Below are 27,422 nucleotides of genomic sequence, written 5' to 3' on the forward strand. Positions count from 1 at the left end.
ACACACACACACACACACACTGATAGATGCTCTGCAGCACCTTAGAAATGACTCAAGCCATCTATGCAGTTTAACATTGTAAACATCAAAGATTTTCACAAATGCCATTTGGATACGCCTTTCTTCTTTTCTTTTTCCCCCGTGTGTGTGTGTGCGTGCACACGCACGCGCTCACTTTGCGATAGCTGCAAAACCCACCAAGATGGTTAACTTGCTCTTTAAAAGGTTGCACAGCTGGTAAGTGTGGGCAAAACTGTGCAGGGAAAATGAATCAAAGCAAGACAGCAGCCCTAACACAGTTTTCCAAAAACACTGAATATGCAAGTTAAATCTGTTCCCAGACTGATTTAATACACAGTCACATGAGGTGAGGGATCATGCCGGCATCACCATTGCACTAGTTGCTCAATAAGCGCCAGAGTACTCAAAAGCCAGCCAGATATCGATGCACCGTGGAATGCAGTCGACAGAACGCAGCTCACCTTGAATGAGATTGTCAGATAAACAGAAACGTCACAGTGTGTCGTTCTTAGGGAATTGGTTAAAAAAATTTCATGGCACTTCTTTGCATCCCAAGCCATCGCTGCCCCTTCCTGCTCACATCCCATTTCAGGCAATACTCAAATACAAACTGTAATATCTCGCAAGTGTCCGTTAAATTTTGATATGGGGACAATAAGATGGTGCCAGTAAAGGAAAAAAAGCAATCAAGCATACAAAACGTTGACCACTCTGGCATAATGCTTAAGCATGTAGAATCATAGAATTGTGGAGTTGGAAGGGACCACACTGATCATCTAGTCCAACCCTCTGCAATGTGCAGGAAAACCATTTAAACCATTCATGAGACGTGGCTGTCCAGCCTCTTCTTAAAAACCTCCAGAGATGGAGACCCCACAACTTCCGCACATAGAGGGTTCCATTGTTGTACAGATCTTTCTATTAGGAACTTTTCCTTACATTTTTAGCAAAAAATTAGATAGCTGTAACTTATACCCATTATTTTGGGTCTGAATGTCTGTATTAATAGTTTGGTGTATAATTCTTTCTAAGATTGAATCAGGGCGCTGGGATTTGCTTTCAGAATGAAGTTGCAAGGAATTTCTGAATTAATCTTATTCTGTGCTGGATAGGAGTTTCACTTCTCTCAAACTGGGCAGATGGTACTTAAATAATTTTGCTTCATATAAGAAATGGCTGATATGAGAATATATATTTTTTACTGTCGTCTCTGGAATACGTCTGCTATAACCAGCTGTCCTTAGTGAGCATTGTTTATGTCTTTAAAATGTTTGTTTCCTGTTAACATAGTAAAAGTCCTCAGAGAGTGCATTTCTAGATACCAAGATGACAAGAAACTTTCTGTTACAAGGTCATTGTTTTCTGGTCATGTCTGTTTCATCAGATTAAGTATCTAGGCTAAACTGCAGTGTGTGTTTTATCTAGAACATATATGTATATTATTAAATTGTAGTGTATTCAATAGAGAAAGTCAGTAAAATCTTATTTCAGATAAGCAACTAAAATCTACAGGGATCATAGGCCTAGTTTTTATTGTGGTGATAAACTCAGTAGAGGCTGGTGGCTCCAATTTTGGCGGGGCTGTAGTTTCATTCTGAGTTTCAGTCAGAACCAGTCTGAATTCTGAAGGAGCTATCTAATGTGCTGAATCTGGTTAGGGGATAGGGTTCAGTACCTTGGATAGCTCCTTTAGCCTTCTAGCTGGTTCTGACTAAAACCCAGCCCCACCAAAATCAGAGCCACAAGCCTCCACTGGATAAACTTGTGTCTGGGCTGTACTACTTCAGACTGCAGGTGGGGGCTCCTGTGATTTTACATTTTTTCAACACCAGGCGCAGGAATCTTCCCTCTCAGGACCATATTCCCCTGAGTTCTGATGGCTTCACAAATTTCCCCAACAGTGTATACTGCTGCAAATCAGGAGGCCTCTGCATAGCAACGCTCATAACATCTAGAAAGGCTTACAGATCTGCAGTGATTCCATTCTGCTGTGGACAGAACCAAAAAGCCACCATCAGGTTTTGTTTTGAGCAGTATTCAGTGACATCTCTAACAATCAGTAATAAGTAACTTTTGATGAATGCCCAAGGTAACCTGTGCATGTAAGGATTCTTCCCCCATTCACTTGGATGGAAAAGACAACTATGTGTGCATCCACTCAGCTGAAGTTAATGGGTAAGCCTAGGCATGCAGGGGAGCTCAATGTACTCTCCATGGAGTTCCCATGCTGACATGAAATCATGGGGACCAGGGATTTGTGTAAATACAAATTGCACAAGCAGGCACTTGTTTCAGTTATGGAGAATCAGTTGGAATGTATTCCTTGAGAGCCCAGAACAAAATGATTATTTGGAGAAAGGAAGTTCTGATTCTGTATTCACTTGCTAAACCTATCTTTTAAAACAAAAAACATTCCTGTTAGGTCCTTTAGGTTGTAATCCTACACGCTTTAGGGGAAGTAAAATCCCTTAAACTCAGTAGGACTTTCTTCTCAAATAGACATACCTAGGATTACACTAACAGTGTACTTACATAACTAAATCCTTAAAAATCTTCATACTAATAACCGCAAACACTTGTGAGCATCCCCCGCCCCAGTACACTAAGAGCAAGTCTCTGCACTTTGAAATGTTCTCAAGAGCCAGAAGTTATGTCCGTCTGTATTGATGTTTTAATTTGCTACTTTGTAAATGTTTCTCCTTTCCTTTTTTGTCCTTGCTCTCTTTTTGTTTAAGCGACTTGTTGTTGTTTTTATTGCAGACTGCTGAGGGGGAAATCCCCACACTTAAGCCTTTCATACTCATGCTTCTCTCTGAAATGTTTTTGGTTTGGGTCTTTTGACTGTTGTCTTGCTGTGAACTTGCAGATTTGTTTATGAGTGCCACCGTGCTTCTGCTGCATCTGCATTGTCACCGTGATGGTATTTTTTTCTTTCTGTCTGTTTCTTCCACAGGAGTTTAACCAGTAATCTGCCCAATGTGAATCTACCAAATGTGAATCTCCCTAAAGTTCCAAATCTACCAGTAAACATCCCACTAGGCATCCCCCAAATGCCTGCCTTTTCTGCACCGTCATGGATGGCTGCTATATATGATGCTGAGTGTGTATTCAGTTCAATAGACCTCATTTAAATCAAAAGTAATCTTGGCATGGATATGGATTGTTTATTTCTCTCCATCATATTTAGGTATATAGCCATTTCAAAAGAACAGCTGAGATTGACATGTCTCTATTTGTAGCAAAAAACAAAACTTTGATGAAATCTGGCATGCAGTTTGTTATAATTTTGCATAAATGTATATACTGAAGATGTTTTTCTTCTACCCACTTGACACTTGAGTCAACTTACCTGCTGATAAAATTGGTCTGTCCAGCATAAAAGACTCCAACTGTTATATATGCTCCAAAATGTGGGCCATGATATAAGTAGCAGTGTTTTGTTTTGTTTTTTAACATCCCATCCTGCACCATAGAGCCCTTGTTCATGAACTATATCAGGATCTAAACCAAATAAATTATTTTTGCCTAGTTCCTGCTTTCCTGAATGATTGCCTGAAAAGGATTCCTTGCATCATTGAAAGTGATGCATCTGTAAAATAGATATTACCCTCAACTGTTCTCGCTTCAATACTTATCCCAAGTTATCTAGAAATTCAGCCTGGTACACGGATCCTATAACCACATTACATGGGGTAGTATAGAGGGACAATGTAATCAATGAGTTGGATCCAGATTTATGCTAGATCAACTGCACTGGCAGAAGTGGACTTCCTTGCTCCCTTTGTTCCACGGCAACCCTTCCAGCATACTGAAAATGCTACATAGAGAGTCCAGAGACCCTGCTGAATGGGTAAGCTGTGACATGGCAGGGAAGGTGGATCCCAAAAATTGGGTGGAGGAACAACTGGTGCTCTTCCTCTTATGGAAGGCAGATTCTGGATGCAACCCAGTGATCATGATGTGCACAGTCATGGCTTCAATAATGCAGCTGGCAAACCCCTGCAAATAACTGCTCACAGGAGTGATCTTTTTGCATGTGAAATAGAATGCTGAAAGTGCAAACTTACCCAAGGTTGTGGCTCGCCTTCTATGACAGAGAACATTCATGCTTTTTTTAAACAGCCTGAATCTGAAAGGCAAGGTTAATCAGTAATAACCAGGGAATTATTATTATTATTTATTACATGTATATACTGCCCCATAGCTGATTCTCTCTGGGCAGTTCAGAGGGGATGAATTAACCTTCCTCTTTTCACAGCATTTTAGTCCTAATCCAATCCTACCACATCACCCTGGCTATCAATACAACATATGGTTGTATTCAATGTTACTCCTACTTAGAGTAAACCCATTGAAATGAATGGGACAGGTTAGATTAAGATTGGATATAATCCATAATTCTTATTATAAATCTCCCATGTGACATACAATTTGTAATTAAATCAAATTAATATTGTAAGCATGACTCTTTAAACAGGATATGAGATCTAAAGTCTACAAATTACTTTACCGATTACATTACTTTTTTGAACAATCATTTGGGAACAGGAACCTGTATTTAAATTTCCATCTTTAAGGTAGTTTCTACCAAACCTCTATGATTTTAAAAGGATCAAGTCCAATGAATTACTGTGCAAGAAAATAATTTGTTTATTTATTTAAAAAAAATATTTGTGATTTTAAATACTGAAATTAACATTTCTATGAAATACAACTCATATTCATGCTAAGCTGACTTATTAAAGGCTAGACTAGACTAGGCAGTATATGTAAATAGTAACTGAAAAATTACTTTCTCACTGTGCATGCTCTGTGATATTGTTTTGTTTTGTTTTATTTTTGAAAAGATAAGAATCAAGGCCTCAGTCCTAAGTATGCTTACTCATAAATAAGTCTCATTGAATTACTCCAGTGGCACATACTCATGAGTGCATGCGTTTAGGATCGTAGCCCAAGACATCACAATGGAGCAGTCATGTTAAGGATTTTTTAAATAAAACATGAACATAAAATTCATCTTACAAACAATATGATAAAACAGATCAAGTTGGTTCTATTGAATGAGCTACTAATCCTGTCAGCCTGAAATCAAATGCCTACAATTTTCCCCATTTCTAAAAAATCCAGTGAGCTCTTCAAATGGGAAAATCAAAACAACCCAGAGATGTGGGGTTTTTTTAATTTGAAAATTCTGGAAGCAGATGGGTGTCATCATGTTGTAATAATAAATAACAGTTATTGCATTCCTGGATATCTAATTGCATAAAACAAAAATACACTCTGTTCCAAAAGCAGGGTTAGACTGGATTTTTTTAAAAAAGAAAAGGTAATTTATTCCCAGTGTAGGTTTAAATCAGGAGAAACTGGATGATGCTAAGCCAATTATGCTACTGATATGATACGTGCTACTTCTTTGATTAGCCAACCATTCAAGGAAATGCCTGATTCTCTATCTTTTCATTGACCCCAGCTCCCTTCGACCCATTAAAGACATGTTTCAGTGTTTTCACACCCTTGCATAGATACATCTATTTCCTACAACTAAGTCAATGCGTTCTTTGAATAATTACTTTTATTAGCGCAGGACTCAAAGGACCCCTCTTGGCATGTTGGGAGTATGGTTTTCACCCTGCAGTAGCCATGTGTGCATTTAGCTATATCTTCCCTTCTGTAGCATTAACTCAATGCAGCTGACATCTGTCACAATAGAAGCACCCTTCCTCATTTGTTTCTATAGACGATATCAGCATAACTGGTAATGCATGGTGTGTAAATATAAATCACTGTGTTAGCATTAGTGGTATGCGAGGAGTGGGATAAACATCTTAAAGTTCCCTTGGTCATAATAATTATGGAGTGGGGGGAATGAGAGGGGGAATGAGAAAGGGTTATAAATAGATGCATAAATTTCTGAGTGTAAAGCAAAATCCAAAGCTTGCATTTTATCTTGTAAGTAGAAGCATTAGGCATAATTATAGCTGAACAGAAGTCTAATCACCAACAAGAAAAATATTCCCAATTGTACGGAAGTCCTGGGTAAGAGAATCTGCATTTTTTAAAAGAAATCTGATTTCTAAAGACATTGCAAAAAGAAAAATCTTGCAGAAGCTTGGTTAAACATATTGATCTCTCTTTCTCCCCCACCCCAAAATCCCCAAACTAAAAAGAGGTACAGTGGTCAATAATGCCAACCCTTTTTGAGATATGTAAAAGGATGTCTCGTTGTGAATCATTCAATTGCCTTACCCTGATTTCTTTCCAGCTGTTCAAAAATGTGTCCTCGCTCACCACTTGTTAGCACTGGGTTTTCCCCCTTGAAATCCTTGTGATGGGGGAGGCAGGGAAGAGAGGGAAGAAAACAAATTTCCTAACTGGGGAAAGTAAAATGCATGAAACCTAAAAGAATAACCACATACATTTACGTACTGCGGTTATTGTCAACTAGATATTTCTCTTCACCTTGTAGAGCCTACAGTTCAATAACTACATAACTAATGTACTTATTGAAGAGGGCTGTGTCCCCACCCCACCCTGTATGCACTGTTTCGAGATAAACATCCATATCTTCTTATTTTACTTGTCTTCCCTGTCTGATCTGGAAAGACTTGTAAGAGCTAGGTAGACTAGAAAAATCGTATCATGTAAAACTCCAAACCCTGATGATGGAGATTTTGCCTGGTTTGTTCTGTGTCTCCGGTCATTGTTTTGCCCTCATTACATGTGAAAGAAAAATCTCCTCATCAGGTTTCCAAAGCCAGGGAGCAGACTGTAACCTCTCTTGCCATTTCTATGTTTCATTTTATCCCGGCAGCAATGGATCGGGAACATCAGAAGATCTGTTTTGGAAACTAGATGCCTTACAGACCTTCATCAGGGATCTACACTGGCCTGAGGAAGAATTTGGGAAACACTTAGAACAACGCCTAAAACTTATGGCTAGTGATATGATTGAGTCCTGTGTGAAGAGGTAAGTGCAAACAACCAAATGGGAAGGCTTCTGTAAGCCTATGTGGCAGGGTTTTGCTATTTTATTGTTTTACTCTGTACAGCACCATGTACACTGATGGTGCTATATAAATAAATAAATAAATAAATAAATAAATAAATAATAAAGAAGTGTGAACTTGATTTGAATTGACACAGGTCAGCTGTTCTTCCGTCATGTTTTCTTTAAGCTTAGAAGAAGCTGAATTTAGAATAGAGTCTAAGGCCCTTTCTACACCTAAGGATTATCCCAGTAAAATGGAGGGATCGTCCCTGCTTGCACCCAGGATCCCCTGTGTGTCCTTTGCATGCACAGGGACGATCCAAGGGCTACCCCGGGATATAAGGTTGGTGTAGACATGCCCTATGTCTGCACATCAAGGCGGTGGAGTACCCCTTCAGCACTGAAGAGAGAAATAAAGACAGAGGCAGGGGAAGGAAGAAGGGGGAGTTTCACAAGTTTCCTCTTGTGAGAGAGAGGCCCTTTCTACACCATACGGGTGTAGAGGGAGGGAGGGGGAAGGATCTAGCAATATTCTGATCGCGAGATCCTCCCCTTAGCCAAATGCACACGTGACATCCCAGGAGGAAGGAGGGATGTCGTGCCCACCATTATTATTTTTAAGTGAAGATGAGCGCACGTGCGCTCCAACTACAGGTAAAGTGTTGTTGTTTTAAAAAAACCGCTCCCCCTCCACCCTCCGCCCCTGATGGGCACGGAGCGCCTGAAGAGCTCTGTGCCCAGTGCCCATTTCCCACCTCCTTGTGTTTACTCACGAGGAGGCAGGACAAAGCTGGGATGGGCGCCCACACACCTCCTGCGGTCTTGGGACGATCCTGAGAAGAAACGGGTTTTCCCAGGGATTATTTATCCCTGGGAAAACCCATGCTCATCCCCGCTTGCCCCCAGGAGTCCCTGTGTGTCATTTGGATGCACAGGGACTCGGACGTGACCAGCCCGGATGTTCGGGCTGGTGTAGAAATGGCCAGAGTGATGCTTCTTTGGGGTCAAACATACTTAACTACTGGGCTGTCCAGGAGCTGGTAATATGCACCCAAAATGGAGTTAATTCTTTAAAACGTAAGCAGTGGCCAGAATCCTGTCTCTGAGGCCTCATCAAAACTAGGATGTGTGCTATCTGGGAATCATCTTTCCTTCCTCTGATCTCAAACAAATAGGTAAGCATTAACACTTGATGAGTGAGTTTTCCTGGTGACTCTCTTGGGCTGACATTTTGGAGCCTTAATGTAAATTTGGATCAAAGGAGGGTAGGAGGTCAAGGGATCAAATCTGAAGAATCGTGGTCATGTCAGGTGGGATTGACGGCTTTGTATCACGTACACCATTCTGCTTTGAGGGTCAGGCCTGGCCTTTTGAAAGGGAGGCTTCTCCTATGCTTTCCCAAGATGGAATGAAGCCTTCCTTTCCATGTCAAAATCAGCAGAATATTGGTTTGTCTGGCAACGATGTAGATGTGTTGCTAGACGAGAGAGAAGCAAGCTCCATTTTATCCCTGTTGTCATAATGGTGCCATGATTTAAGTAAGCTTAAAATGTGAAACTGCACACATTCAAAGTATAACTTCTTTTAATCCAGATTGGCAAATTGTCTTTTGTTTGTTTTTTGCTGTAATGTATCAGGAATGTAGGAGCAGTTGTAAAGCATGTGGCGCAGTGTGTGTGTGTGAGAGAGAGAAGCTGGGGGAAAGAAATGTTAATTGTGTGCATCACAACTGTAAAAAAAAGTAATGGCCATCTAAAGTCAGGGGCCCTAAGACCATGAAGTCCAGGGTCTAGAATTAGCTTGCTGCACTGCATTCTATATCATTGTCCGGTAAAGGAGGGGGCTGAGAAGTTCACAGCATGAGAAGGAGAGAAATAGACATTGGACTCCTCTTTTCGATGGCAAGCCCATGTTTTACATCCCATCCTCATCATGTCTACAGTGGAAACCAAATGTTAATGGAACAAACTTTAGTACGCCTGCTAGAAATAGCAGGATTTGCATGCATGATTATGCACTCGTTGTTAGCTACCTGCTTTGCAATGGAACCTGAGGAGATGTTATATATTTATTTGTCAAAGAAAACAACTTATAGTAGCTTGTGTGACAATTGAGAAGAGTACTGGCAAACAAGTCACACTATAAAAGAAATAAAAATGCAATAATTCAGTATTACTGTAGAGTCAAGCAATTAACGGGTTTATATAATTTGTGCTGAGCACTGAGCACCCATACGGTTTTCTATAATGCTGTGAGTTTTCTGTTTGGTCCCTGGTGTACTTCAGCTATACATTAGTTAATGCTAGCCATATGATAGGTGCACATTTTTATAACTTGCGTTGATAATATCATCACACTGTTTAGTTAATATGTGAAGGTATTTACTACATTTTCTTGTTCTTTAATATAACATAGACGTATAATAGTCTGAGAAGGACATTATTTTGTATTATACTAAGAACATAAAAAGTGCCATGCTGAATCAGACCAAGGGTCCATCTAGTCAGCGCTCTGTTCACATGGTGGCCAACCAGCTGTCGACCAGGGACCAACAAAACAGGACATGGTGCAACAGCACCCTCCTGCCCATGTTCCCCAGCAACTGGTGCACACAAGCTTACTGCCTCGGATACCGAAGGTAGCACATAACCATCAGGGCTAGTAGCCATCAAGTCAGATAGGATCAAGGTGATCCTTCCAGCTTTCATTGGAACAGCTACTGCTGGCATCAAGTGGCAAGTTTCATATTGCCACAGAACTTTTCTTCAGGCAGAATTCATATTTCCTGCTTGAAGTACTATGCAGCTTGAAAACTTGATGCCCTATTTATATATTTATTTATTTAAGGATTTTTATGCCGCCATTCATGGATACTCTACTGTATCCATTTTTTTGTTTTATGGCACTCGTACCAGAATGCAAAATGCCATTGCACTGAAACGTCCATAATATTGCATTAGTCACAATAATTATTAGCTGCAGTATCTTAAAGCTCATTCAAAATGTCCCTTTCTTATTATGTTTAATAGAACCAGGATTGCATTTGAAGTAAAGCTGCAAAAAACAAGCCGGTCAACAGATTTCAGAGTCCCTCAGTCAATATGCACCATGTTTAATGTTATGGTTGATGCCAAAGCTCAATCAACAAAACTTTGCAGTATGGAAATGGGCCAAGAGGTAAAACTTACACTTTTTTTTTTACAATGTTTAAAGAAAAAAAATATGCATCTCATATTCTGCTAGGTTTACAAAATTCTAACAGCTGTGGATTTAGTCTTCCATATATAGACTATGCAGATGAAAATGCAGGGTCACCCTGTCCAACAAATCTCCATGACTATGGACACTCAGAACCCCAGTCACTTAGAAGTGACTGTTAATGAGGACTGTGATGTGCACAAGGTACCTCTAATGCCTATTTATGCATGGCAGTGTTTTATATTGAGTCATTAACTCCACCTTGGAACTAGATGTATATTTGCCTAAAGTATTGATGTTTACATGCAACCATCTGATTGCAAGCAAGTTATTATTTTGACCATCAGGCAAAGAAAATCCCTTGGCAAAAACAAAAGGACTTAAGCCTACTGACTTAAAGGGAATTAAATTGTTCAAGTCATTTGTTCTTAAATGAAATGCAGTCCTGCCTGAATTGACTTGTCCAGAATCTAAGTTTATAATACTTCCAGGTCCTTAATGACTCAAAGGTTCCAAACTGGTCCAGTTTTATCATCTGCTAGTCTAATTTGTTTAACTTCTCAAGACATCGTTGCAACTTTGAAATGTCTACATGTGGTGTTGTGAAGTAGAAAGACATGCTGAATTGGGCTAGATGAAATGCATCATCATAATCGTTTATGCTCAGAAGGCTTTCAACAATGTTCAACATTTTTCATTTCCGTTTATGAGCAGTCCAGACATAGGCCTTGGATTCTCCTATCTCATTTTCGGTAGTGCATACTACTGTAGCTTCTCATGTTCAGAATCAACTTCAGATGGGTTAAAATTTTTGTTTTGTTAAAATATTTACCTCATTCTGATACTCGTAAAAGAAGGTCCAATCCAGAGCCCACTGGGTGCAAGGGGGGATTGGGCTTTGATTATTGAATATTAAGTATTGGATTGGATCTTTATGTCTTCATTTTCTGTTTGTTTGTTTGTTTGTTTGGTGTATCATTTGTTGTTTCAGCAGTCTTCTCTTGTTATTTATCCCAGGATGCAACTTTACTCTTGTGAATACTAAAGATCTTCCCTCACCAAAGTCAAAGCTTGTACAAAAATGAACTCCCATTACTCCTGGCCTGAAATTAACCTTAGTACCTAGAACTGCAGGATTTGATTTCCATCATCTCAATTTGTGCAGTCTTTTCATAGTGCTTTAAGAAAAGAAATCACCATGAAAGTTCATCATATTTAAATAGTGGAGCCCAATAATTTCTTCACTAAAATGTCCTGCCTTATGATCCCTGACTTATTCCAGATGTATGAATCAGAGAGCTCAGAAACTGAGGAGAGACACCTTTTTAGTGTCTCTTCCCAAACATAGAAGAGGAAACCATGGGGCCCTGCAGAGATAAAAATTGAAGTGATCTGTTCATACAATTTGGCATGATCAGACTCCAACCACTGTGGTAGACGAAATCTGTTGTAAGGTCTAAAAGCATAAGAAAAGCCCGCAAGCGCAATCGAACCCTATTCCCCAAGAATGGGTATTGAGAGGCATACTGCCTCTGATAATGGAGGTAATATACAACCATCATGACTAATAGCCATTAACAGCTTTTATCTTCATGAATTTCTTAATCCCCTTTTAAAGCTGCCCATGCTGGTGGCTATCATTACATCTTGTGGTAGCGAACTCCATAGTTTAACTATGTGATGTGAGAAGAAGTACTTTTTAGCTCTGCTAAATATTCCACCACACAGCTTTATTGAATGCCTAGTATTAGGACAAAGGGAGAAAAATGTCTCCCTCTCCACTTTCTCCACACCATGCATAATTTTATACTCTTTTATCAAGTACTCCCTTGCTCACTTTTTTTCTAAGCGAAAGAGCTCTATTTGTCTGTGACCACACTGATGCCATGTGTAAGAAGATGATGTGGGGCATAGCAAACCAAGGAATAATTGGGCAGATTGGAGAATATTCTGGTAGATGTGGTGGAAGACAAGTGACTTTATCTAGTATTAAGTTGCTCAGGCTGAAACATGACAGCAGGCTCTAGGCGGAAATTGGAATAGTGCTTGGCTGCCTATAATCACCTAATTTCCTGTTTCTGAAGGGTTCTACCCTGAGGCTTCTGGTAGTTGGCCAGAAAGGGATTCTTCTAAGCTTTTCCAATGGCCCAGTTAGTAAAAAGCCAGCACCTGGCTCGCAATACTCCCTATTTGAACCCAGAATCTCCTGACAGATATAACTCACCAGCACCTACCATAACAATTTCTAATAATAAATAATACTATTAGTTGTAATAAATGGCAGGTATTATGCACATACTATGGCTAGGATTTTGCTTATCTTCTTGTACATGTGATGTGAAATTTTGTTCCGTAAGTTTTTTATTTGCCATTTGTCAGCTGTATCAGTTTCATTTACCATCAGGTATAACATAGACAAAAGGCACTTGCAAGGCTCAATTGCCCCTGATCAACCCCCATTTTACTTGCTTTGGCACTCACATTATTCTTGCAAATCCATGACCTATCATGGTGGATGACAAGCAGCAATTCAGTTGCACAGAGAATCAGCCTTAATATATCTTAGGCAATCCACGTGTGCCTCTTTGAGAAGGTATTGATACTGTAGTACAGAGATCACAAAGCTATTGTGTGAAGTAGCAGTTGCTGTGGTATGATGTTTTAAACAAATAGCTCAACTAATAGACCTGCAAATCAGATGTGAATTATCAGTGCATAAGTTACTGTTACACACCTCCTTTTTCCATCTCTTTTGTTTTCTTTTTTTATTCATTTTAATGACTTCCTACCTCATCTGAGTTGTTCATGCCACCTCGTTTCTCTTTGCTTTTCTCCTATTCCTCTCAAAGATGAACAATTGTTAATATACAGAGTGACTGGTAAGGATTGTACTATGTCAGATGATATTCCTGCCAATTGCTCTAATATTCTACCCAACTCCTTCTGCAAATTAGGGCCTAATCTACACCAAGCAGGATATTGCACTATAAAAGCGGTCTATAAAAGGCAGGAGCCACACCAAGCAGGATATAGCACTGTGAAAGCGGTATGTGGTATGTTTCAATGGGCCCCAACAGTTGTCTGTGCACTTCAATACCGCTATTAAGCAGTAGTGTGGCTCCTGCCTTTTATATACTGCCTTCATACCACTTTCATAGTGGAATATCCTGCTCCACGTAAATTAGACCTAGGTTGGGTGTCTCTGACCATACCCCTTTCCACATGGCCTGTTCCAAAGGGATGCCAGGGCTCACTGTTGCATTTCTGCCTCATGCCAACCACATCCCTCCAAGGCTGTGCTGCTGAGATGCTTTCCGTTCCCCACCTGAGCTCTTGGTTGTTGAATCACAGTCTATTCCCAAAGCCACAGCAGACCTGGGGCGGCACAGGAACTTGGCACTTCCTTTTCAGATAAATCCCTCAGTGTGCTCCCAGTTCCCATTTTTTCTATTCATGTCTTCTACCAGGGATAGGCAACAGGTGGCTCCTGCCAACCCCCCACTGCATGTGCCCTCTCACTGTCCCCATTGCGCAGCCGAAATTTGCTACGAATTGGTGATTTAGCTTTATTTGCTGGTCTATAGCCTCTACCATGTGGTAAAAAGGTCAAATTTAGCTTGAGAATAAACTAGACACCACCTACGTACTGCTCTGTAGCAATTTGCCACCACATTTCAGTGGCAAACTACCAATTCCATACTTGGGAGCAGTCCATTTGCAGCAGCTTCTACTCCACTGCCAGTATAGTAACCAGCAGGTAAAGTCAAAGGCATTTGACAAATGAGTTGGTGAAATCCTTCCCTCTTCCCATGCTAGCCCAAAACAACTCAATATGAACTGTGATTAGATTTCCTCGCAACATATACAATTCCTTTGTATGTTGAGGCCTATCCATCGTATCATACTGAGCCCCCAAATGTTAGCATTATTTCTCCAGTTCTTTTGTATGATAAATTTGGCATACTTCGATACATTGTAGGGAAAGCATTCCGCTAAACACAGAAACCCATATTCTCTCTGTCCTTATATTCAAAGGCAGCTGTTCAGACATTTGGCAGAAATAATTTACTACCTTAAATATTTATTTTTTTCCTCTGAATTTTTAATGCATCAACAGGCATAAACTTATGTATCAAACATTTCTTGGTTGGTCTGGTATGTTTTTATTTCTTTTCCAAGGTCAGATGGTCGCTAACAGAAATGCAGCATACGCACAATCTGTTAGCGACTCCATGGCAAAACATGTCTCTCATATACACACCCAAGTCAGATGGAATCAGCTTAATAAAGTGAATGTAAATGAACTTAAATCCACCTACTAATAAAGTAGGCTGAAGTTTCCCAATAGTTAGGTCAAGTTGGCAACCCACTCCTGAAAACCAATTTGGGAAATGCAAACACCTGCTTTGATGCAGGGAAGCCAGTTTTCCAGACTGGAATGAAGGAGGAAAAAGCACCAACAAGTGAGGCCATGGGTTATGAGTTAAGGGGCAACGCAGGAAAAAGCAGAACTCTGAATTATCTGAAGTAGAAGAGCAATTGGGCTGTGTCTGAGTAATGCACTGCTTTGGGACCCATATCCTATGGCAGCTTTCCCTAACCTTGCACTCTCTTGATGTGTTGGACTACAACTTCTACCATCCCCACTGAGCATGTTGTCTGCAGATGATGAGAGTTGTGCAACACATCTGGAGGGCACCAGTTGGGGAAGGCCTCTTACATGGCTTCACTTATTGACAGTTTCCTGTCTCGTACTTCTGGCTGTGTAGATGCTGTCAGATGTGGACTGAACCAGTCCACATGCTGGTGGCACCGATGTCAGTGGGGTGGTGAATCTGCTCTGAGTGTCAGTCAGAACTCTAAAGGAGCTGTCCAAGGTGTTTTGCCACCAGCCTCCACTGGGCTGTCATTCAGCAGCCATCTGCACCAACCTCAAGGCCTTCTCACTCCTCCTAAACTACTTGTGCCATGTTCTCTCTGGAGACTTTGATATGGAGATCTTCTTTTTCCATGGAGGTTAGGCAGGTAAATAGTTCTCTGATACATGAATGCAGCTCTTCCATTTATTTAAACAACAGCAACAAGCATGCACATAGGAGAGATTGTGCTGATATAAGAGCATGTTCTAGCTGGATTTAAAGGACTCTCATCCAGACATGGGAGCGCAAGATTTGCATACAGAAGACCCCAGGTTTCAACCCCTGCTGTCTCCTGTCAAAATGATCAGGTAGCAAGTGATGGAAAAGATCATTCTCTAAGATCCTGTAGAGTTTCCACCTGTCAGAATAAAAACATACTGGGCAAGTTGGACAAATTGTGTGAAAACCAAATTAGATATGGTGTTAAGTACCTGATTGGCCCTTGCGTGGTTGTTTTTTGTTTACTAAATAGCACGTGTGGGCAGGGAGAATCCAGATAAGGACCATCATGTTGTGGGAGGATTTAATCCTTTAGCCCCATTTCAAACTAGATCACCCACTCACCTACTGTTAGGTCACATGCTTAACCTCACATCTGGCTTGGCCCTGATCTGATACAAAGCAGCTTCCTATGTTTTTTTCATCTTCTCCACTCTGAACTGAGCACTTAAGGCTCTATCTGCAGTGCTATGATAACAAGACTAGCGTGACATTTACAGTCCAGGGAAGGCTGGTGCACATCTGTCCAGCTTGTCACAGTTTTCTTCTTTACTTGTGGCAGCTCGCTGACCGTAGCAAACTGGTCAGCTGAGACATTCATTTTAAGCAGGAAGCACAACTTTGCAAGCCACCACATGTTTGTAGCATGCCGAATAAAATAGCCACTAAAATGGAGGATCATGTATGTCGCCTTGGGCTCCGTGGAGAAAAGGACGGATGTACATGTAGGACACTATTGGCTATGCGCAGGGACCTGCCTTTGACAAATTAAAAAAGGCCACAGAACTTCCACCGTTTCAATGTCTGCCAGAAGCAGGATCATCCACATATTAATCCACGCCATGCATCAACCCACATCATCCTGACTGAAAAGTGGCATAATTAGAACATGAACAGGAGTCCCATGAACATTGACTTAAAATTTACTTTACTTCTCTAACCATTTATATATAACTGAGTATCAAGAACGATGTGGTGGAGGAGGGAGATCCTAACCATAGGCAAAAGGTAGATGTAGAGTAAAACTTAGTTTCAGTGCATATAAACCGCATGCATCCCCCCCCCCCATCCTTTTTGGTGCCCCCACTGCCCCTAAATCACTGCTGAATTGCTACTGAATTTCAGCAGCGTGCAGCATTGATGAGAAAAACGCTGCATTTTCCCTTTGGGGCTTCTAAGGCCATAATTTTGCATTAAAACAAGGTGTACGCTCTTTGTGCACCTTGTTTTAAAGGAGAAATGTGGGCTTTTCCTCAACACTCAGCTGCCACCAAAATTTGGAGACAGTTTCAGCAGTGGCCAGGGTGTGTCCACCAGTGGATTCTGGGGGGGCAGAAACTGGACCTCCAGAGTCACCCACCTCTGGTGCATATGAACTAATTCATTCACATTCTCTGTTTAGCACAGTCAAAAGTTTAGAATAAGGAGCTGGTTTGGACCCCCCCAAATGTGATGGTTCTTATAGCCAGCAGCCATAGTAAACACTTTCTGCAGGTGAGGAGGCCTAACGCAATCCTCTCAACAGTTCCACCAGCACAAGTTTTGTTCATTTCAATAGAGCTTGCCATGGTGAAGGAGTTGGAGAATCAGACGACAAGTCTGCTGTCTTTCTGGCTGCATTCTAGTGCTGCTGCTGCTGCTGCTGCTGCTGTTCGTATTTGCGTTGTAAACAAGATTTTAATTGAAAATATATTTGTCAATACATTTCACACTGTATTATTTTGCACACACCTAGCCATCCTTTTAGTTAAATCTCATAATTTATCCAATGAAAATGAACACTAACAAGAGACATTTCACTCTCCCTCACCTCCAACAAACAAAAGTCCTTGATTAAAACAATATGATAATGTGGCAAATTAAGCATGTCTTTTGGACTTATATGGAAAAGCCCAAGCAAGGGGAGGGGGGGACAAGTCAGTCAAGAGAATCTTTTATTTTCAAGTCCATGCATTGCCACCATTTCCCACGGGCCGCATTTTCAAAAGCACAGATGCCGTTTTGGACTTGCCCAGCTTGCCCGTCCGTTATCTTTGCTGTACTCCTGCTCAGCCTAACATGCCGATCAGGGTCCCGTTTCCGTGCATGTCTATAGGAGCCAGAGCATGCCAGGTTTGGGCCTGTACAGCATTGTGCACAAAATACCGTTTGGCCTTTTTGTGCTTTTCAAAATGGAGCCCGGGCCAACATAGTTCCACTGGTGTGCATGGTGTGCATTTGCAAGCTTTGTTTGTCCTGTGCTTCGTGGGTGGCACGTGTTCCTATGTCAAAGGGTTACATACTCAAGGACATGATGTCTGCTGCTTTGTGCATCCAGGGAGTTGTTCTGTCAAGCACGCTCTTCATGTTTTCGCATGCTACTCCTCAGCAGCGCTGCCTGCATCCCACCATCCAGAGTAAATATCTGCCAATGTGGCTGTGGCTGCTGGAGAAAGAGGGGTTCTGCAAGTGGAGAAGATATTAAGCAGATGGGGAAGAGGGAGCAAGGGGGATGCATATGGGTACCCGATCCCTGTGCAAATCATTGTGATTTGGGGAAGACTGTGCACCCCCCAGCTGCAAACTCAGGAATATTTTCATTAGTTTCTGCTTCCTTAACTCAGTTATTTGCATTATCTTTCCACAAGTCCCCACACTCCTGTGCCAATACAGATCTGTCTGTGCTGTACATGCCTACTTGGGTCAACAGCAGATATCTTTACAATAGGGGTGGGGAACTTCTGGTCAAGAGGACAAAACCAGCCTAGCTTGGGTCTCTAGGGTTCCCCAGAAGCCACACCCCTTCCCTTGGCCCCACCCTCTCTTCCCCAACTGCCTTGAGCACCAGTCTTATTGGTAGAAAGGTGGGATACAAATCAAATAAATAAATAAATAAAAATCACCAATCACTGGAGGTGCCCTGGCTTTGTGCAGTTTTTTCATCATTCTAAAATGTTGAAATGCCTCTCCTAAGGCTCAGTAAGAGCCTTAAGCTAAACATGCTAATATTCTTGGTATTTTAGCCCCACCCTTTTTGCCTTTGCCACACCCACCTCTAGAATGCGCCCCCTGAGAGCTTCTCCAAAGTGGAATGTGGCCCTCAGCTGAAGGAGGTTCAACACCCCTGCTTTACAGAGACCTCGATCTTTGGACCCTTTACACGAGGAAGGGAGGCAGAAACACGTACTAGTTGGGACTTTGAAATGCTGCTGCTTTTCTTAGCATCTCTTGCTGAGTCTTCCTCTGTCCTTATCCTTGCTGCAAGTTGCAAGTGCCCTCCGTCCTCTCCTCTCCAGCATATCTATGCTGTTTCCTGTGCACGCAAACACATGCACACTCAAATGCTGGCTTGTAACATGCACACACAATGCATACACAAATAGATATGCACATGCACGCGTGCATACACCCACCCACACCCACGCTGTGCATATAGACCCCTCCCCTTCTGGGGATTTGTCTGAAATGTACATATGTAGCAGAATGTGGTAGTAGAGTCCTGAGGTGGTAGAATGAACTCTACAACTTTATACTGCGAATGAAAGATCAGTTCCCCTAAAAACTCAGTTTGACTGTTAGCACGAGGCAATGAAAGGTCTTCATGCAGGGGACTGCCTCATACCGGTCAGAGCAATTGTAAGTCCAGACCAATACTGTTTACTCTGCCTGGCAGCAGCTCCTCAAAGTCTCAGGTGGAGGTCTTTCACATCACTGTACCTGATTCTCTTTTTGTTGGAGATGCCAGGCATTGAACCTGGGAACTTCTACATGTGCTGTCCCACTGAGCTATGGGCTCTTCCCAAAATTTCAAGTTCAGCTCACTCACAGGCGAACATTCAGAAGTGTACACTCAGAAGTGTACAGGTTGAGTGGTGTAATCTATTCTACTTCCTTGAGAGTCTGCCACTTAATTCTGCTGTATGTGTATATCCAGCCTATGGGTTCGCGTTTGCCTCTGTGGAGAAGCTGTCACATTCCACACATGCACACCTAGGGATGCTGGAGAAATGTGCTGCAGACTCCAATGAGGCTGAATTCCGAAAAATCCAACTAGCAGAGTCCATAGTGGACCATCCCCCCATTACTGTCCCCCTTGCTGTTGGATTTCATGCAGGGAAGCTCTCTGGATACATAAAAAGTGAGATAGGCTAATGGTGGTTGCTATTAGCCTGTTGTCAGAAAATTATGGCCATAATTGAAGTGTTTTACGCCATTTGTGGCCTTAAAGCATTTACAACTACCTAGCCATAAGTTTCCCATTGCCATTAGCGTATCTCACCTTTGATAAAGCTGGAGAGCCACCACATGAAATCCAGCCGACGCACCAGAGCTTTGGGGAAATCCACAGGGCCTCAAATGGTCCAGATTTCCCTGCACCAGATCCCCCCCCAGCAGACATATGGGGGTTCACCCATCCCTGTGCACACCCCTTTTCATCCTAGAGTCTGAATGTGCCGTCAATAGAAGAAGAATGGAATGGATGCTCTATATCACATTTGAAGTTCAAAGCTTATTTTCCATTCAGCTATCTAAATTTATCACCTCTGGAGATCTAAGGATGGGTTCTTAATGAAATAGACTCTATTGAGAAAATAAAAACATAGCCAGAAGTGTTTTACGGTTGTAACTTGACATTATGATTGTTATTCTAAGACATTGATTACAAATTTTAGCTAAAAATAGAAGTCAATTGTATTGTGGCCTACGAATGTGGTGGACAAAGCTCCTGTGTTAATTCTCTTCCCATGGGCAGGAGCCTCACAACTCAGTGAGCAAGAGGGCAAGAACCAAGTTTTAGATATCCCCAAACTGGAGAGTGTAACAAGTCTGCCCACTGAAACTCAGAATACAGCTGCCACGCCACTGCTCTGTATATATACATATACTTTCCCCCTCTTCCAGTTGCAACAAAGATGATATTTCTCTGCCACACTAGAGATGTTCTGTGTCTGTGTTCCGTTCTGTGCAACAATCACTTTTCAAAACTCTTTTTGAATTTCTCTGTGATTCTCTCTGGTAGCAATCTCAGGTATTTCAGTGAAAAGGGATTCTATTCATAATTTTCATTTCCTGTTGCTTATTGTTTCTGTGCATGCTGCTGCTTTTTCACAGCCCCCCATTTAGAAGGTCCCATTTTCTTTTGAAGATTTCGTTTTTATTTATTGTTTACCTTCATATGTTCTTTTTCCTGTCTTCTGCACCTTCCTCTTTATTTCTGTCCCCAATCATCTGAAAGTTTGCTAAAGAGTGGGTAAGTGTGTCCTACATTTTGTTTTCTTTTCTTCCAAGTTCCTGTTGTAATATGTGACTGTTCCATTGAAAGAAAGTAAAACACTGAGCAGCTCAAACTAGCGTGGAACTCTAGTCAATGCTGAGGGACCAACGTCTCACACTTCTAATTGCCCCTCACACTCTTTGTTCCCCAAAGCATGATTTAGTATTTATAGCAGATTTGTCTCGTCTAATGTTGTGGGGTTTGCGGGGGGTTGGGGTTGGATGTTAACATTTTAAAATAACATTAGCGCAAACAAGTGGAAATAAATACAGTGACTGAGATCAGCGCTTTCAATGTTTTATTTAATGTGCAGTAGAGGGAATGTGGAAAAAATCATCATATATTAAATATTTGTGCTGTTCTTTGGCAAAACAAAAGAATACACCACAGTGTTTGCTTAGTAATGAGAAGCCTGTTTTTTTTTTTTAAAGCATATTTTGTTTTGTTTTGTTTTTTTAAAAAAACTAGAAGAAATAGTTCATGTATTGCCTGAAATCACACCCCTTGGTGATTTCCTCAGAGCTCAGAAAGGTTTGATCTGGTCAGTAATTGGGTGGGGGACCTTCGGGTCAATCTCTGGTGCTGTGTAGAAAGTGATGCTGAATGTTCAATTGGTGTCAAACTTTTTTCTGTGTCGGCACTGGCCTAATGCCCCAGCATGGTGTAAACGGAGGGGCCTCAGTGCTGCATTTTCCATCTTTTGCATGAGTCGATCATCTCGATCATTTTTACACCTGAGTGCTTAATAAGCACGTGCATTGGAACGTTACGTCCTTAGCTAATTTGTTTGCCAAAGGTGGAGAATTCCCAGTTAAATTCCCCTCCGCTTTCTGGAAGTGGGCAACCTTTTGTACCCAATGGCTCCACTTACTGGAGTCTGTCTGCTTAAAATTAACTCCTTTTTAGACTCCTTCTGACCAATGGCAGCTTGGCTGAGCACCAAAAGACAGCTGCCATGTTGCCCTACAGCAGGAATGGAGAACGTGTGGCTCTCCAAATATTGTTGGACTGCAAGTCTCATCACCATTGCCTGGAGCTGATGGGAGTTGTAGTCCAATGACCTCTGGAGGGCTACACATCTCCACTCCTGCTCTATTGTGTGTGCTGTGTTTCAGTAGTTGCTTAAATCTTAAAGAATGTGGATGTCTTCATTGCAACACTTTGGATTGATCAAAGCTAAAATACAGAAGTAATGTGCTCTTTCACCTCTGCCCCTCCCCTATTATCATTATATACATATAGCAGAAAGTTGCTGGACTTTGTCCTGTGCTGCATGCATTTGATTCTCATTAATACCAGCTCAGCTGCATGCATGGAACTGAAGCTAGAATCTGACCATCATTCACAAAATCCTGTCTGAGGTTCCTCAGTAAAAAGCCTTGTGTAAATGTGAATCCATTACTGCCAACTACACTACAGCACGTATGTAATGGCATCGAAATATCATTGCCAATACGACACAACAACAAAGATAGAAGTGTGCATTACCACTGAATTAAGCTAATAATATTTTTGCTTCTGTCTTTCCTCCCCTCCTCAGCACCAGTATCATTCAAAAATAGATGAACTAATTGAAGAAACCGTCAAAGAAATGATAACGCTCCTAGTAGCAAAGGTAACCTTCAGCTTCAGGTGAAACGATTCACTGTTAACATCACTTTTTCTTTTTTTTTCTTAAAGAGCATTTCCATTAAAATGTGACACATTAAGAAATTCAGGTGGTTTGTTGTTTCTCGCAGGAGAGATCAGACATCACTTGTCTTGACAGATTGAATGTCTCATGATAGCAATCTGTGCGAAATTGAGTAATACCAGTGTTCAACCTGTAGCTTCTGGGTCAGCCTAGATGCAGGCTGTAAAGCCCAAATTTTCCCAACTTGATTGCACCACCTTGGACCTGTTAGTAGTGATCCTTAACTACCAGCTTGCATCACAGGACTGCGAGCTATCTGTGCAAAGGCACATCCCCTGGGCTATAGGTCTATATAGCTTATAGGTCCTTACTTACTAACCTTTCCATCACACCAAGCTGCACTAATTCCCTCCCTTCCATTCAAGACACACACGTCATCCTCTCCACTTCCTCCCCACAAACCATTCACCAGCTACTTAGCTTTCTCCACATGTCCATCAGAATCTTCTCAGACCCCTAGATTATCACAGCAGGGGGGCTGCCTCTTTGGTTGAGGCAATATTGGCATTCATAAGGCACAGTAGTGGTACCCTGTTGTGGGACGTCCTCCTCTGCGCAGAGTCAGCCCTGGCGGGGGTATGATTTGATAGGTGAAGTGAAAAATTGGCACCTGAATGGTGCAGCCAGACCTTTTTAAAGTGTTGGCAGGAGCTCCATTTGGGGTCTTCTTCTTCTCGGGCCAGCCCTGCCTTGTGACTCTTATTGTGGCCTTCTTTCTGGCCTTCAGAAAACAGGTGAAGCATATTATTATTATTATTATTATTATTATTATTATTATTATTATTATTTCTTACCTGCCTCTCTTTCTGGATCGAGGGGTGGAACAACATTAGACACAAATACCATAAAATACATAAAAATGATTAAAACGTATAAAACTAATAAATATCAAAATAACAATCAAATATCTTAAAATTTGACTGGGTAGGCCTGCCAGAAGAGATCAGTCTTTATAGCCTTCTTGAATTCAGAAAGACTATTAAATTGATAGTCATTCCACAGTCTGGGAGCAGCAGAAGAAAAGGCCCTCTTCTGGGTAACAGTTGTCAGCCTAGTTTTGGCTGACTGGAGTAAATTCTTCCCAGAGGACCTAAGAGTGCAGGGCGGATTGTACGGGAGAAGGCGATCTCTTTTTTGCCAACCATGCTTTTAGTGATTAAAGTTTATTTTCCTGCTAATTTTGATTGATTGCATTTAGAGTTGTAATAGGATTTTATATCTTTTTTTATGATTTGGGCTTCCTTGTGGACATGAGAATTGGTGGAATGGTAGATTATTAACGTATTAAATGAATAAACGTTGCTCCTTTTACCTGCCCTATTCCCATTACCTGCTAATTCCATCAATCATTTAATCCTGGCCAGGTAGAAATGGGTATCAGCATAATGCAACTGCTAAGTATCAACAAGGCATTTTTCATAAACACTTCCAAATGGAACTTGGATTCATTTACTAAAGCCTCCACAACCTGGAGAGGAGTGCTTGAGAGCCAAGCCCCTTCAGTCAGTCCAAACCTAAACATTTGCCAAACCAATCACAATTATGTTCATAAGACTGACCTGGATCACAAAGTCCATTTCTCTAATATTTGGAAGTAAGATAAGAGTGGTCTTACTGTGCAGTGCTGATTATATATATGTAAGTAATGATCTCCACCTTAGCACAGACTGTATTCATATAAAACTTGCAGCCCACATGTCTAGTCAGAAATAAGTCCCACTGAGTTCAAGGAGATTACTCCCAGGTAATTGCAGCCTTTATGTTTCTGACATACAGAATGTTCTAAGACAAGGAACATTTGGCTCATATATGCTGCTACTAATACATTTTCTTTTGCACTCAAAAAAATTAACCTACACTACTGTTTCATTTGTCTTGGTGACCAGGTCAAAACTACTTACACAGCACTCTCATGCACCAGAGAGTAATCTCCATATTATCAGAAATGAGGGTACAGTTTACTGTGCCTATGGTTCATAGGCTATCAACCAGATATAGGGGTTGCAAAGAAACTCAGAAGCATTCCCATGTAGGAGTATGACATATTGTATGGGGATAACAGCCATTTATCATGCTGTTTCATCTAGTTTTCAGTTTCCAGACTGAAAACCATCTTGCAACGCAGACTTCAGCCTATGATCCTTATAACACTGCATGATTGCATTTCTTCATTAACTTCAATTAGCCAAACCAGCAGAACACTGTAAGGAACACATAAGAAGTATAAGGACCTGTAGAACATATGGGCCAACACGTGCCGTTCTGGATCTCCTTCAAGGATTTACCAGCTGTTCTCCATTTGGTATTACTCTCCAGGAGCAATATATTTCTTGCACCTTATGCTTGGGGGTTGCACTCTCATTAGCTTCTACAACACACATAACAGTCTTTCCTCCAGTGTACACAAGATGACCAATATAATAGGCAGAGAGCAAGAATTTTAATGAATGTGACTAATATTTTTGTCACAAAAAAGTTCACCTTTGTTTATTCACTTTTGAGCAACAGATTTTTGGAAACGTTGGGATATCATGAAACATGGAGTTTTGTTCTCTGGTATAATTTTGTTGCCAAAACAGAAAACCGAATGAGAAACCTCCCAAACATTTGAAGAGGAAAATATTTTAGATGGAAAGCAAGAAAGGGTGAAACATTTCATTGAAATGCTTGTCCTTTGAACGTAATTGCTTTCCAGTAGGGATGGGTGAGAATTGTGTTTGGTGCACATTTTGATGGGAACGCACCTAGTTTGCACTCCACAGAGGTACACATGAAAATGAAATGCAGTTGTGCTCTGAAATTCACACATTTCCAAATGTTGCAATCAAGTTCATCAATAAAGAAAAGTGCACAAATAATATATGTGTTAGGAAAAGGTGTGCACAAAATGCACAGATTAGGGCAAAACAAAAACAAAATCACTATATACAATGGGGGGAATGCATAAATTTGAAAAAGTGTGCACAAAATGCATACATTGGGAGAAATGTGCACAAAATGATGTATGCATTTTCATGCAGATATTTTAAAACAAAATTTATAATCTGAAGCAGAAACAGGATTGAATGTACTTAGCAGTGGAACTCTAATGAACTTAACAAAAGCAAACTTGACAGATTCACCCTCCCTACTTTCCAGTTACCAAATCATCATCATCATCATCTCAGAAAATAACAGTTATCACAAACAGCTGATATTGCCTCCTGCCACAAACCATTTGTAGCTAAAGGTTAATTTATACCCAGCTGAGTTAAGGCTATATAATGCCAAAAGGGCTCTTTCTGAATTCATTCCATGACGTGAGCTAATATAGTCAGGCAAATTATCAACCTTTCACTCTAAAATAATCAGATAGGTTACATACATCCATACCTTCTCCTATCTTCTCAGTGTTAAGTAGATAGACTTTCATATCTTTATGAAGTCAATGACATTTTACATCCATTTGAGCAATCCATCTTGTTAGAAAATTGTCAATTCACTGCTAAAACCCCACTGGCTTCAATAGGCTTACTTCTGATTTGCTCAGTTGCAATCATAATTTGTGGGGGAGAGGGTGCTGGTTTGGGATTTATGAATTTTTGTGTGACTCAAATCTCTCTCTTTTTTCCAGTTTGTCACCATCCTGGAAGGAGTCCTGGCCAAACTATCCAGATATGATGAAGGGACCTTATTTTCCTCTTTCCTTTCATTTACTGTAAGTTGGTTTCTTCCCACTGCTTATTGTCACTGGTTTGTGTATCCCACCTTTTAATGTTCGGTTTACAAAAGAAAACTATACATTACTATTTTTACTTCATATTTATCTAATGTTCATAGCTTTAAAAAGGGTGACGGAAGGATGATTATACCTAAAATCACAAGAAAAATAATTACATGGACTGAAGGCACATGTTATAGCAACTTTGCTGAGACAAAACAGGTCTGTGTCTGGCCAGTGCTTGGATGGGAGACTAGGAACCACATCTATTCCACTTCAAGCTCTTTGATGGGAGAAGGGGAGTTTTAAACAGAGTAAAAAGGAATAATAGAATGTACTTCCAAGTGTGTTTTTGAACAGATTTTAACATTAAACTATATATTGTCTTAATAACAGTTTTACATCAGGAAGCAATCTTTTCAGCTGCAAATCCCTAGGTCTTCCCAAATTAAATTTTGAGCTTCATTCCTTACATTGTGAAAAAACAAACACTAGAAACTTTAGGCAAGGGGAAGAGAATGGATGATATTGGACGACGTTCAACCATCTTTTTGAAAATGTCAGTTCTACTACAGCGGTGGTTGCCACTATTCACCATTTTGATTGCCTACAAATGATTAAAAAGATCTAAATTTTATATAGAAATCTCAGTTTACTAACCAGCATCTTAAACCAGAGTTTGTAGCTGGTTTAAGAACCTGTTTAATATATTGACATTAAACCAGAGTTCCCTGTTTCAAATGTAATGGTTAACTGTAGTTTAATTAAACCAGGACGTAAATGCCAAGAAACAGAAGAGATGAAGAAAGAAGCAAGGAATGAACATATGGTCTTGTCGTTCATTTCCAGCTGTTAAACTATGGCTTAGCAAGCTGAGAATTGAGCATCTGAATCAGGCCAAAGAATTTGTTATGGGGAGGCATCCCATATGCTTATGACACTATGCCTAAAGGAAGCATTAGCAGGATAGCATAATTCTCTAGGTCTATAATATCATCTTTGATTTAGAATAACAAAAAAGTCAATTTTTATTATAGTCCATTTGTTGCTTCTACTGCTGTACAAACAAGTCATCTTGAAAAATATTGTGGTCAGTGCTTATTATTATTATATCTCAAAAACAACCAGCCTTTTGCCAACTTCTTTTATCAAATATTGTCCAGTCTCTCTGAAAATGACATGTCACCAGGGGTCTTATGACAAGCCGTTTTATCACCTAGCAGGATACCCTCATTTTCAATCCTTGCTGTGAAATTCAGCTTAAAATTAATGCATCAGTTGTCCTAATAGCATTCTCACTAACCACATCATTATAAAGTATTCTCTAGGATTTTTTTTCTTCTAAATGGAACCTCATTTTACATTTGGTTAGATAGATAAGTAAGATGTTTTCTGCAGCCAGTAATGTTTCTTAAACCTGGCAGTCCAGT

At 40.7% G+C, this 27,422-nt stretch overlaps 1 protein-coding gene across 2 annotated transcripts in view; it reads left to right on the top strand.

Annotated features, from left to right (window-relative positions):
* CADPS (calcium dependent secretion activator) overlaps positions 1–27,422 on the top strand; it is a 407,683-nt gene that overhangs the window by 322,519 nt on the left and 57,742 nt on the right. The window contains exons 21-25 of one of the 2 annotated variants that reach the window (XM_063122066.1): positions 2,975–3,121; positions 6,833–6,988; positions 10,039–10,186; positions 22,140–22,214; positions 25,906–25,989. In XM_063122066.1, coding sequence (XP_062978136.1) covers positions 2,975–3,121; positions 6,833–6,988; positions 10,039–10,186; positions 22,140–22,214; positions 25,906–25,989 — 610 coding nt within the window. The remainder of the gene's footprint in view (positions 1–2,974; positions 3,122–6,832; positions 6,989–10,038; positions 10,187–22,139; positions 22,215–25,905; positions 25,990–27,422) is intronic. The other variant, XM_063122067.1, reaches the window with a different exon arrangement.

The sequence above is a fragment of the Elgaria multicarinata genome, chromosome 3 (assembly GCF_023053635.1).
Source record: "Elgaria multicarinata webbii isolate HBS135686 ecotype San Diego chromosome 3, rElgMul1.1.pri, whole genome shotgun sequence".
Lineage (NCBI taxonomy): Eukaryota > Metazoa > Chordata > Lepidosauria > Squamata > Anguidae > Elgaria > Elgaria multicarinata.